The sequence below is a fragment of the Onychostruthus taczanowskii genome, unplaced genomic scaffold (genome assembly GCF_017590055.1).
Source record: "Onychostruthus taczanowskii isolate IOZ18803 unplaced genomic scaffold, ASM1759005v1 scaffold10, whole genome shotgun sequence".
Classification (NCBI taxonomy): domain Eukaryota; kingdom Metazoa; phylum Chordata; class Aves; order Passeriformes; family Passeridae; genus Onychostruthus; species Onychostruthus taczanowskii.
In genome coordinates this window covers 10,416,831-10,430,837 of record NW_024496526.1, presented here as the reverse complement: position 1 = coordinate 10,430,837, position 14,007 = coordinate 10,416,831, and the positions used below count along the sequence as shown (strand labels likewise).

At 43.7% G+C, this 14,007-nt stretch overlaps 1 protein-coding gene across 1 annotated transcript in view; it reads left to right on the top strand.

The window, feature by feature from the left end:
* The first annotated feature begins 450 nt into the window (after window positions 1–450).
* The window catches only part of DPP10 (dipeptidyl peptidase like 10), a 244,744-nt gene continuing 231,187 nt past the window's right edge, over window positions 451–14,007 (top strand). The window contains exon 1 of the mRNA XM_041405727.1: window positions 451–639. Within this exon, the coding sequence (XP_041261661.1) occupies window positions 568–639 (72 nt within the window). The 5' untranslated portion in view covers window positions 451–567. The remainder of the gene's footprint in view (window positions 640–14,007) is intronic.

Sequence of the window (14,007 nt, the reverse complement as noted above, 5' to 3'; positions counted from 1 at the left end):
TCCCTGATGCTTTTTTCTGGTTCCGTATCAGGACCTCCTGTGCAGAGTTCAGCTAAAACGGTCCTTGGAACCCCTTTCACAGCCTCGGGCTTCCCAAGATGTGTCTTGGTGCAAACCAGAGTTGTGATGCTCATACCGAGCCTCCCAGGCTGGGGCTGGCAACATTCGTTCCGGCAGAGCCGGGGAGATGCGCCTTTGGTCGCTCTCTGCTGAAACGCCCTGCCGGGGCTGGACAGCGGCGGGGCTGGACAGCGGCGGGACAGCTCCTGCCCAGCCGGCAAGTCCGGAGCTCTCTGGCACCAGAAGCGTTCCAGCAAGCGAGCGGCGTAGCCGGGCTCCCTTCACCCTTTCCTTTCCTTTAGCCCCTCTGGTGCTTTCTGCCGCCTCCGGCGGGGCAGCAGCGGCGGGGGCCGGTCCCCGCGGGGCGGTCCGTCCTCCTCTTTCTCCTCCTCCTCCTCCTCCTCCGCCGCGCCACTTCCAGGGGAGGCTGGTGTCATGCGGCTGGCGCCGAGGGAGGGGTGCCCGGGGCCGCAGCAGCAGTGAGAGGCGCCGCGCCGAGCCCCTGCGATGACAGCCATGAAGGAGCAGCCGGCGCACCCGGGCGGCAGGGGGAACCCGCCGCCGCCGCAGCCCGACCAGGTGCGACCCGCGGCGGGAGGCTCCGAGGGGCCGGGGATGGACGGGGCGGGGAGCGGCCGCCGTCCCGGAGAAGTTGTGCGGAGCTGGAGAAAAGTGTACGGGAGGGAGACGGGGGACACGGGTGCCCTCGGGGCGGTTCGGCCGGGGGGAAGAGGGAGCCCCGCGGAGCTGTCTCGGGGATGCGCCGGAGCCGCCCGGAGGGGTCCCAGCCTGGTCCGGATCCGCATCGGGGCTGGGCTGTCGGTCAGCCCGGCCCCGGCGGCAGCGGGTCCCGCAGTAGTTTGCGCTCCGCTTCCCCGCGAGTTGCGCCGGGGGAGCCGCGCGGGCGGGGATGCTGCCCTGGCCGCGGGGAGCAGCGGTGGCACAGCGGGAGCGGCCGGGGCTTGCCGGCGGTGCGGGGCGCTCCTCATCGCCGCCCGCTCCGCCCGGGGCAGGCAGGAAGCGGCCCCGGAGGCCGGGGAGCTTTCCCGGGGGGATTTTGGCAGCGGCCGGGCGGCGGTCACGTCCCTTGGCCTGACGGTGCCGCCCCGTGGGCTGGCGGGGCTGAGGCTGGCGGGTGCTCTCGGTAGCGGTGTCTCCCGGCACCGGCTCTCTTCGAGTCTCGGGTGGCATATGAGAGATGGTACCGGGGAGCAGCCGAACTTGGATGTCATCCTCACAAAATCGAAGTTTTCATCACCAGATCGCTGCGCCTGATGCTCCCGGGCGACAGGATCTACGGCACCGGGAGGGATGGGGCTGTCCCCGGGGGAGCCTCCGGCAGCCGGGGCGGGGCGGGGGTCGTGCCGGAGCCGGAGCCTCGCACCTGCCCTCGGCACTGTGGGCTCAGCTCTCCCTCTCCCCCAGGCATCTTAAATTATGCGAACTCCAGCGGAGGGGTTTTTTGCACATCACATTGTCCGCGCGCGCCGCTTTTGGTTGGGAACTCCGGCTCGCTGAACGGGCTGGCAGGACGTGGGGAGCTGCATTTCACGTTTTCATTCTCTGCTACATCCATCCACGGAGCTGAGCTTTCCTTCGGTACACTCGCATTGGGTGAAAACCGGCAGCAGTGGAAGCTGCTGGGCTCAGATCTGCTTTAGCAAGCCTGAGTACCCAGTCCTGCAAGCACAGCCAGGCTGCACGTTCAGCTCTGAGGAGTCCGGTATCAGTGAACCCATTCATTTAAATAAATTTGTGCTCTGCTCAAAAATGTGTGCACTATGGCACATTTTCTTGTAGTGCTGGTGAAATAATACATTTGATACTTCTTGAATAAATTAATTGCATAAGTTACATGATCTGAAATAGATGGGTGACTTCCACCAGTGCTTAAATTCTGTGCAAATAGCAGAATTTATGGAAAAGTGAAGATCATTTAAAATAGGCTCAGAGGTTCATGGAGCTCATAAATTTCAAGGACATTGTTTTGATTTAGAGGGATACTGCTATTAGATGTAATAAAAAGTACTTGAACTTAACCAATCTCTATTTCTTTATATTCAGTTCAGAGGTGTTGAATTGGCAATTGTTGTTGGAGGTGGAAATCTTTTCAAAGCAGGATTAATATTGTATGAAAAAAAATTACCAGTTTGACTGCTTTTTTAGGTTGTAATGAGGAACAGCAGTAAGGTGTCAATTTAAAGCACACTAAATATTAAGAATTTAATCCCAAATATAGAAATATGACTGCCTGAGTGCTCTGGAGTTCTCAGCCTCCCTCAGTGGTTGGTGGATGTGGCAGCCACTGATTTGTCTGTGGGCCTGGCTGAATGAAGTGTAGGTGGGAAGTCCTGTCTATTTGGATTGGGTTTTTCAGACCAAGTTTGCTTTCCTTGATTAAAGTTGATATTGAATCAGCTTTGGTTGCCTGTTGTCTTAGTTGGCAGGGACATCATGCAGTATGTAACAGCATGGCATGCAAAAATATTGCTTTTAGTAGATAGCAAGTCTTTCTGTGAGTTTGAATAGAAATGCCCACCATAAGAACAGAGTTCTGAATCCTGCAGTGAGCTCTGTGCAGAATGAGGCCAGGATTGTGGATGTTCATTCATGCACCTCTGCAGCAGCCAAGATCCGTGGGACACGCTCAGCCCTGGGCAAAGATGGACTAGAGGCTGTGTCTGACTTCAGGGTTATGCTGGAAACCATTCTTGGTGCAGCAGTGTGATGTGGCTGGGATCCTGACAAAAAGAATATTACAGTTTCAAAGCTTTTTGTTGGCTTTTCAGGGTTGCAGTTGCAAAGTTGGTGCTGTGATGAGCATGGGGGGCAAGAAGAAAAGGGGTTCAAATATTCACTCTGCTTTTCCACACCCCACAGCTTTTCCACACTCTCATGGGCTTGCTTATATGGGAAATGCATCCTTCTTGGGGCCTTCAATAAATCCATCTCTGTGTACTCACGTTTCACATTGCATGTTGCTAGTGAGCTTGTGTGAACTTAGAGTGTCACCACATTTGACACCTGGAGTTTATTGGCCTATTTATAACAAGGAGGTGTCTGCTCTGAGAAGGGCTTCCTGAGGCAGCAGGACCAGCACATCTTTTCTGGTAGAGATGTAGAAAGTCCTATAAACAATAAGGAGTTGTAACAAGATCTTCTAAGTGTAAATCTCTTTCCTCTTCCAAAGTCTGGTTTTACTTTTTCCAAAGTCTGATTTTTAGGCTTTTCTCAGAGCAATCATACCAAAGGTGAAGCATTTCTGGTAAATGTATAGGATTGTGACCCAGGATGGAATTTCAGATTACAGCAGGCTAATGCTGGCTAATTCTCCACTTTAAATAAAAGGTTGGATTGACTGCCTGAAGCATCCACAGCCATCACCTTATGAATAATAGGATACATCTTCATATCCAACACTTCCTCTGATAGTACTTTTAAACCAAGGCTCCCCTGGGACAAGGCATCCAATAACAACTTCCATTAACAGTGCTAATGATGTTTTGGCATTCGCTTTGATAAATTAGCCAGATTTATTCTCACCTCGCTGCTGAATGATGAGTCATATTTATTGCAAAAATTACAGTTTTACGTTCAGGTGATATATCTGTAGAATGGAAAATAGCTGTAAATTATCTGTATTTCTGGAATGCTCTATCCAAGTGCTCAGACTTCTGTCACTTGAGCACTGTGTCAGGAGTTAATGTGGCTCCTTCAGTTCCCGTTAGAGGACAAAAATGAGTGTTTTTTGTCTTGTAGCTCTTAAGAACTGTCTCGGTGTCTTGGACAATGATGCTTAGTGATCTTTTTCAGAAGGCACAGCCATTTGGTAGTCAGTGGACACAACATATTTGAAAAATATAATGTACCTGAATGACTTGCTGGTTGATGAATGTTTCTGTCATTGCAGATGAAAAACTAAGATAATTCCTCTAGGTATTACCTTTGTGAGGCTTCAGTCTGTTTACAAGAAGCCAGATGATCTACACCACCTGGTGCTACTCGCTGTTCTTTGTGTGTGCAGAAGACAGACCTTTGAAATTTATAATCATTTTCTCCTGAGCCTCTTTAACTCTCCCAACCTGATGTCTTTTTAAAATTGATTTTAAAGCAGAAAAAAAGTAGTTTTGTTTTTTTTTTCTTTGCTTGTTTTTGTGGTATTTTTTGTTGCTGTTTGGTGGTTTTTTTTTTTTGGTTTTTTTTTTTGGTTTTTTTTTTTTTTTACTGTATATAATTTTAGAATCTACTACATTATTCTTCTTAAAACAGGCAAGGTCAAATCAGACATTGTGTTGTACTAAATTGGGACATTATTTGGTAAACATTTAAATTACATGTCTAGTGAAAAACACAAGAACAACTGGCTACTGTTTGCTTGACTGTCTTGATTTCAGGAGTAGACTTTTTCTGTCTCAGGACCAGTTTTGGTGGCCACCAGACAAGTTGCCCATTCTAAAAGTACATCTGAATAAAAGACAATAATCTTTGTTTTATTTTTTCACTGGCTAAAGCCAAAATAATTTTTTTTAATGTCTTTCTTAATTTTTTTTTCCCCCCAAATCCAGACTCTGATCTTGTAGTGGTTAAAAACACTGATGGATAGCTGTGTCTGTCTCGAGCAATATTCACCTTAATGAGGTTTTATCAAGGTGAAAGGGCTCTCCCTTGCCCCACTCAGGTCAGTTTGAGCTTGATGGGTCAGGAAGAAACTTGAACTCTTAATCACATACACACAACAGTTGCAGTACTTGAAAGATTTAGTCAGGTGGTCAAGTTCATGTCCCTCACTGCTGTTTGTGTGCAGAGCTGGCTTCAGGCTGAAATTATAAATCCAGTTCTAGTGAATAATCCAAAGTGATTTGTATTTTTCCTGCTTACCAGCCTGGTGGAACTTTTACCTTGCTTTGTTGTGGCTCTTTACCCAACTTACTGGTTTCAACAAAGTTCAACACAATGTCACAAACAGTAGGTAAGAAAAGCCAATAGTAGTGGTGAAATATGCTTATATCATTATTCCCTGAATATTTCATAAAGAGCTACCATTTGAATCTTAACTTAAACTTCTAAATTCTTTTTCTTACACCCTATAGAGGCCACACTATATCTGTGCTGGGTCCAGCAAGGGGATTACAGGCTTGCAGTACCTGTTGACTGTGTGACAAGCTTCACAAGAAGCACATAGGAAAATGTATTACCTGTGTTGGTTTGTAATATTGTTCAGGATTCAGATTCTAGAGGAAGGCACAGGATGTGTCATCTTTCAAACAGTACATGTGGCCTTTACTCACTTTCTCCTTGCCTGGTGACTGTTTCCATGTAGTTCAGCCGTGTGCCAATGGTGGTGATTGGCACAAAAAGCCTGAGACTTGTCCTCCACCTTCACTGCAGTTCTTGTCTTCTGCTCTCACTGTGTGGGGCAGGGGTGAGCAGGATCTGGTTTTGGTGAGATGCTCCTGAAGGTAATTGAGGAGGAACATTGTCAGGGACATCTGGTACCTGCTCTGAGTGCGTGCACGATCTGGGGGAGCTTGAGCCACACAAGTTTCAGTGTCTGCAGGGCACGTGGGGCTATTTCTCTGCACCTCTCAAGTTCACAAGTGATGCGTGTCCAAAGAGTGTCTGAACCTCACTTTGCTAATGCAGAAAACTCCACCAAGACCCTTCCAGTCCTTTACCCAGCCTTTGCCCTGGGGCACAAGCACAAAAAGTCTCTGCTGGTGGGCACAGGGCAGGGTGGTTGTGCTGATGCTCTCTTGCTCTTGGTACCCTCGCCTCATGGTTCTGATGGTTTTTGCAGTGTGCCTTTTTTGCAAAACAGCATGTGGGAACTTGGGCAGCATCATACAGCACCTGACTTTGCTGCATGCAGAGCCCTCTGCTTGCAGGTGGATTAAAGGAATTACCTAATGCAGTAAATCAAACCTGTGAAACAGGGCAATCATTTTGGCTCTTCTGTGTTAGAAAGATTTGCAGGCATGCTGTAGGTTACATAGTAGCCTCAGATATTTGAACATTCATATTGATATTAGCTGTTTTTATGAATCCTGTCTGTGTTTTGTTCCAGCATCTTCCAATTGAAAGTATTGCTTCAGGCAAACTATTTTGATAATTAACAAGAGGGAGGAACTCTTTAAGCAAAGAGCTATGCTTTTTGATGTTATTCTCAAATTTGAAACCCATCATTTTAGCACTTTTTAATAACTTGGAGGCATTTGGAGATCATATGCATGTGTTAGTGACACGCAAATGTGACCACAGACTCTCTTCCCATGGTGGTAGTAAACAATGCAATAAGTGATCCCTAGAGGGGTATCATTGTTGTTGCTGTTGTGTTTTGTTCTGTTGCTTTTGGTTTTGTTTTTTAACTAATGGAGTTTTGAGATTTGTCTGACCTATGGAAGGATTTGTAGGTGTACAAATTTGCATTTCACATATTTTACTTTCTTTAGCATTGCATCTCAAGACACAGTCTCACCTGCTGCCACACCTGCCCATGTCCTGCCTGTAACTTGTTGGCGCTGTCTTTGTAAGTCTTACAGGACCTGTGTCATATTTCAAGTCGATGCATTAGTCACAAAATCTCAGATGTCTCAAACTCTGTCCCTTTCCACTTTAATCATGCACTTCTTTTACGCTTCACTCAGCTGCATCGAATGATGTCCATGAATATAATATGATAGTAAAAAGAACAATGCTGATGGTGACTGATGATGATAAATTACTGTATTTATCCATTAGGAAGGACACTGGATGACCTACACATCTGAGGCTGAAGCTAAAAGACCTTTTTTAATCTTTCTTAACACTGCTGGCAGCAGCCACATAACTTATTATGTGTTATTTATGTAGGGAATCTGTAAATAGTTTTGACCGATTCTGAGATAAAATAGATTAGATAAAACCCCTCTGGCGTTTGGAGGATATTGCCTAAGAAAATCAATTAGGGAGTATTAAACAATGTGATAATTTAAGGAAAATAATGATCTATAAAAGCTTTTGGGGGCATATTTTAGATTGCCTGGGGCAGTATTTGCAATTTGCAGTTCCTTTGAGGAGGGAAGGAAAGCATTTTGTAGCTTTCCAAAAAACAAACCGGGCCAATATTGAAGTTTTATTTTTGAGACTATGGAGGGAATTCAAATTGCCAATGGGAAAACTTGCTTGAAGTGCTGGGCAAGTGCAAGAAAGTAAATCAAACACTGCCAGTGTGACTGATCATCCATCCCCTGTGTTTGTTCTCTCTGCTCCTGGCAGTGCAGAGACTGGTGACCTCCTTTCCCCCTTTTCCATCCTAAGGCTTCAGAGCCTGCTTAAATCAAAGCATTTAAGATATATTGGGGGAGTTTTTCAGAAAAAGAATTTGAGCATAGGTCCACCTAATTATGAGTGATGGTGTGCTGCAGCTTTGAGTCTTAAGGAAGAGCTGTTTAAATCAGTGGTCTAATAACAATTCTAAATAAAGGCATAATTGCTCTTAAAGTTGGGTGACCTGAGTCAGAGCAGTTCCAGGAGAGTCCCTTGGCCTGCAGTACGTTGCAGTTGGGTAAGCACGTGGTAGCATTTCAGTTTGGATCAAAAGCAGTGAACAAATCCTGGCTGACCCTGATGAATTTTGTCTTGCACCCTGGGGCAGTTTCAGAGTTTTGTTCCCTTAGGATGAGGCAAAGAAGCTGATGTGCTCCAGGAGCACCCGTGGGGTGCACCAGCTCTCAGTGGGTGTCGTGATCACACTGGAGCTGGTCCATGTAACCCCCAGAAATACAGAAGGTGTGAACATCAGGTCCTTAACTATGGGAATAAATCATGCCAGACTCCATTTTCTTCATACAGGAAAAAACCCTTTTTTTCCCACATAACTCACTTTTATACAGTTTTACAGACTTTGTGTGTGACTCCAATTGGTTAGTAGCTTTCTTGCCAATTACTTTATTGTTTAGTCATTGGTTAGTATTTTACTTGTCTGTCAACTCTCTCTATTGTTAAATTGTTTACATATTTTCTTCAGTGGTTTTCATTTAATGTTTATGCAGGTGCTGGTTGTTTTTCACCCAGGAATAGATTGTTATCTTAACAAACTGTTCACACCAGGATTGCTTTCACATGGGAACTTGCGAAGTGCCAGCTTGCCAGGCTAGCCACTGATCTAACAGAGCAGGCCTCATTTTATGAGGCCTTTCTTTTATAATTTTTCTGCCTTACTGCAACACTTAACAGGTATGGCTTTGCAGTTCTGCTGCTCTCTCTTTGCTAGAAATTAAGCAAACATAGAAGGTGATCAATACATATATATATTTAAAAGCAACTGTATTATTTTGGTTTATTTTTTCACTTGGTTTAGGCCTGATACAACTACATTGCATGACTTTAGTTTTTTTTTCTATTGCAACACTGGATCAGTTTCTTACATTTTTGTAAGTATTTGTTTGCTATTTTTCAAACATACTAGTGCTCATTGCCTCCCCAGCCAAGACAGAAATATACTGACATGAATGGGTTAGTGAGTTACAGGTGGTGGAGAGGTCTCAGTTTCACTGAGATGCTTATGAGGACTACACAGAATCTGAAATAGACAGCAGGAAACAAAATGAGTGTTTATAGTAGTGTATAAACAAAAGGTTTATGGAGGAGGTCTATAAATCCTATGACCTTTTGTAACTGAGATTTTTTTTTCCCTAGCCCTACATAGAGGGATGTATCTGAAAGGGCTCCACTAACTTGAAAGAGAATGGAGATTACAAAATTGGAGGTTAAAAGCCCTTGTTCTGTTCTTGGCTGGTTGCAACATTTCTGCGTGATTTAGGCAGGTCCTTGAAGGCTGCAGTTTCAGAAATAATGTCAGTGTTTGAGGTGTGTTGTTTTGGGAATTTGAAATGCCAGAGTTGCCTGATGGACCTCCAGTGCACGTTTAGGGAAAGCTGACTGCCTTTTAAAATGCTACTGAGCAATGCCATGGGGAGGGGGCTCACGTGTGCTGATCTGTTAGCAAGACAGTGGCTCACTGATATTTGTGTACTTCTCTGAGAAAAACACTAAGATTTAGGAGTATCCTCACAATGCAGAGGAGCTGCAGGAAGGTTGGTGTTGTTGGTAGTTGTCTAAGGGTCTGGATTTCTGCCCTTCAGGCAGGAACCTGAGATGATATGAAGCACAGTGGTCGTCATTCAGCGTGCAGTTGCTGCTCCCAAAGTGTTGCACTTCCATGTGTCTGTGTTTGCTGTGCCAGTGGAGCAGCCCCAAAGGTGTCTGGGATAACACACGTGCTGCTCCTGCTGAGGGGTTTTGGCATTTGGTTATTACTCACCCTCAAGGCTATCTATGCAACCTGGAAATTCCAGGTGGAAGATTTTTTATTCATTTCAATACAGATTGTGTCTGTGAATGGAGTCTCACATTAGAAAATTTTTGTAGCCCTGAAAAAAAGAGACTGTATTAGAAAATCAGTTTAATCTCATTTTCTTGTACTATCCATTCTCCAACCATTATTCCAGGAAAATGGTAAATAAAGAGCATACTTATAAATGTTGGGTATGATCCAGTCGAGCTTTCAATGATTATCTCTGCAGTGGTCCACAGTGCTAAAAGCAGCATTTTATCTGCATAATTCTATGATTTTGGGTAGAATTAGTATTACCTGTTTATCTAACCCAGCAGATTTGGGCTGTAAATTCCTTCTCTGTTCTTGCTGCCAGCACAATCCCGTGTGACTCAGCTGAGCAGGATGGACTCTTATTCACTCACCTTTTTTCAGTGATGCTGAGGACCCAGCACTGAGTGTTCCTTTCACACCACTGTGAATCTTTCCATCATTTCTGGGAACTTGAACTTGCACTGGTAATAAGGAGGAGAGGAGCAGCTCACCAAAATTGCCAGCAAATTGAAACAAACCTGAGAGGCACAGGTTTTGTATTTTTTTTTTTTTTTTGCCTGTGTTGTGCTTAGTGTGCTTAAGTAGAGTATGGAGTAATGAGGCATAGTCACATTTACATGGAAACACTTTCCCTAATGAGAGGAATGGTGTTATCTGTTTTACTGTACTGGATTTCCATTAAAAGCAGGACTTCAGCACATCCACCATCTAAAGTGTGGGCTGGGACAAGCTTGGTGGAAACAAAGCACATAAATAGGAGGGATGGGATGGATGAGGTGGAAATCTCTGGCTGTGACCAGTTAAGGGAGAAAACAGACACAGTGTAAGAAGTCCCTTCCAGGTGCTGCTCTGCCTTCCAATTGAGTGCCTGATCTTGCACAAATCATAACAAGAAACAATAGGTACATAAAATGGAAAGAAAAGGAAAAAGGAAAGTGAAATAAGGAGCATATTTTCCAAGGCAGGCAATTTAGCTCTTGGGATAGAAATGCTGAGGTAAGCTTTGAACTCAGCACCTTTTGATGTCTTGAAATGAAAAATGGTTTCCAGAAAGATGCCCAAGCAAAAATTTTTGGCCCTTGGGTAAAGGTGGTACCCCAGGGAAATGTAATAGGTTGCAGTCTGCAGGAGATGGAATGATGGGGATGCCTTGGAGAGTCAGTGAATTACTGGGAGTTTTACTATTGTTGATGGCCAATACAAATGAACTTCTGTGAGATACAAAACCCAAACCTTTATTACAATCATCTCTCTTCCCCCCCCCCCCACACACTTTCTGCTGCTTGACAATGACAGAAAGTCCTTCCTTTCCTTTTTATGTGCTACTGCACATCTTTGTTATAATAGGGAAGGAATAATAGGTTATCTTATATCTGAGCTAAGGAGAACTTTTCCTGAAGAGCTGTAGACTGAAGTATGGAATTCTACTGATTTCCATGCAGCACTTGACAAAACTTAATATATATTTACTCTGGGGTCTGAAAGCTGCAGCTGTGACTATGGAAAGGATTTCAAAGGTTGCACTTTGCCTGGATGTGGTCAGCATTCATCCATGACCTGGCATTAACTCTCATGCTAGGACCTTGATCTGGCTGTAAGTACTGAGCAATTTTTTTTTCTTTTTTTCTCCTTGAGAGAGCAAGATTTTGAGTTGTACAGCATTTCACTTGCTATAAAGAATTTGAGGAAAGGACTTTTCCTTTTTATCGCACATCCTTTCTATTGCAGTGAAAGCAACTTGATGTGTGTCTTCCTTGTGAATGTCCAGCATGGTGGTTGGGTTAAAGCAGGCACAAAAACACACAAACACCTGGTTGGTGGCTTTAGCAGGTCCGTGTTGGGCTGTGCACATGCAGTAATGTCCACCCAGCCCTAGTGGAGTGACTCCATCTGTTTGGTGGATCACTTGTTCTGTACCTCAGGGAGGTGGTTTTCCTCCCAGCAAGTCTTGTTTTTCAGCTGGTATGCTGGGACTTGCTTTTGAGACACTGCACATAGTAGGCAGACAAAGCCTGTATTCAAAATTATTTGTAGAAGCAATGTTGAGTCACTGAAATGAGTGAACTGGTTCTACAAAGGCTCTTGGACTTAGCTGACAGATTACTGGGAGGCTTTTGCCCTTAAGGAGTTTCTTGAGGTTCTTGGTGTGGAAAAAGCTGTGCTTTGAGATTAAATTATTCAGGTGTTTTTCAAAGTAATTAAGGCTTCTAGCATTTAATGTTTTATGTATGCAGGTTAAAAATGAAGGTTGATTAAATCACAACAAAAGGAAGTTTGTTCACAAACGATAGACGGTAATGTCTCTTTTGTGACTGGTGGAATGCTGTTGAGCCCACTTCATTACACTGAATATTGAACCATTATATTAGTGCCATTTTTTCTAGGTGATGGCATTGTTAAAAAGCAGGCAGTAGAATTTGATGCAGTACAGCCCTGGCTGTGCTAAGTACTGCAGAATATTTTTTTTTTTCTGTCAAGTATCTGATTTATAGACAATTTTTCAGTTTGTGTTTTTGAAATGACCAGGTGAGCTATACAAAACTCAGCAAGACCAGGAGGCAGGCCAAAGTAATGATTTTCTTGTTGGAAAGTAATAGACATGCCAGTATAGCATGTAATAACAGCAGGTTTTACAGAGTGCTGCAGAACAGAGGGAGTGTGAAACACATACGTTACATGAATTATCTGTGCATGCATTTCTGCAGAGTTCTGGGCCACAGTAACTAATTCATACTTTCTTTTTGGTGGTTTGTTTTTTTTTTTTTTTTTCCTTATTTTTTCCAGTCACTGAGAGTATCAATGCATGAACTCCTTCAGCCTTTTAAAAACTTTACCTGTCTTACCTCCTCTGGATTGAGTACCTTGTCATTTGGATCCCTACACGTGCTGTTCAGCAATCAGTGAATGGTCTTGGAAATCTAACAGCAAATTAGACCTCGCTGTTGCAGGTTCCAGTGCTGTCTCTCATTATCCTCTTTCCTATCAGGAAAAACAAAGAAATGCCTAAGACACAAATTTAGAATATTCCCTATGTGCTCTGTCAGTGGGAGACAGCTCATCTGTGCAAGTATTTATTAATTATTCTGAGTCTGCTTTTTAAAGGGCTACTTCCATAATAACACTGAGGTTTTGTACTCTTCTGATGCTGTTCCTTGGTCATTGTGAAGATCTGGAGACATATTTTGTCCATAGTTTTTTTTGGCCCATAATTTTCATCCATAATTTTTGGATATTTGATATGAACACACAGAAAGGCACCTTGTCCAGCATGTCTTGTGTTTCCATTCCTGTACCCATCAGCCTTTCCCATGCCTTCAGCATTGTTCCTCTAACAGCTCATTCCTCTGTCTAGGATCCCTCCAGTTTCTCTTTCACATCTTCCAGAGAGGTCTGAGGCCTCTTCTAATAATTTCTGTAAAAAACAAAGAAACCAAAGTTGCTCAAAATTATCTGTGCAAAGCTTAGAAAAGGCAATGTAGGTTAAAAGAACCCTGGTTGTTGGAGAAAGAGACATTTCAAGAGTGTAAATCCTTTAAATTTCTTGGACATTTGAGGCAAATCCATGAAAAAATAGTGAGCTCTGTGAAATATCTTAAGGGACCCTTCATCAGTTTCCACTGGTCCTGGAGAAATAGTGGAAATAGTTATAGGTGTTTTTTGATCAGCAAAGGTTTCACTTTTTTTTTTTTTCTACTGAGATAGAAACTTCCAGGTGATATTAATAGACCTTTTCCACATGGGAAAAGATTCTCCCTTTGTTTTTGCCCTACCTTGCATAAAGTTGTTTTTGTATTTTATTTTAGTCAGTTTTTTTTAATTTTCATCCCATCAGAGAAAAGGAATGTTCCTATGGAGATAACATTTCCATGTTATGAAAGTGTTTTCAGTAGTAATTCTCCTGCAAGTCAACCTGACACTGCAATGCCCTTTCTTTTAGGTTTTTTTTTTTTTCTCTTTCTTCTTGTTGTTTTTTGCTCTGTTTCATTGTTATTCCTGTCTCTGTAACTCTTTTTGCTACAAGAAAAATTCCGTATCCATTATCATATGGGCCCTTCATGCACTTTATGTATTTAGTTTTTAGTAATACTTATGAAAAATATGTCTACTTTCTGATCATGCTGCAGTCTTCTGAGATTTTGAGGTGTCTGTGCCTTACCTTGAAGTGTTTGAAAACAGCTCTCACTTATCAAGACTTAACATCATTTGGGAAAAATCAGAAGTTAGTTGGCTTTTAAGATAATGCCCAAAGGCAATGCATTCAGCATGCTGCCTTCTCTGATGTCGGTGAAGCACAAAATATGAGAGTCTCTAGAAATTAACCTCAAGCATAAAACTTCCCAGTAAAAACAGGACTTGGAGGGTGCCAAGAGGTTAATCTGGGTGAGGGTGAGTTGTTTTCACCAGGAGAAGCCTGTTCCTTTATGAGCATCTGAAGGGCTCTTGGTGCAGAGGCCCAGAGCTCTGAATCTGTCACAGTCACTGAAATATCCCATATTTTTTAGCGTACAGGGTTGTGGAACCTTTCATTATTTCTGTTCAAAGCAGCTGCTGGTTTTTTGAGGGCTCAATTCTTCAGCTGC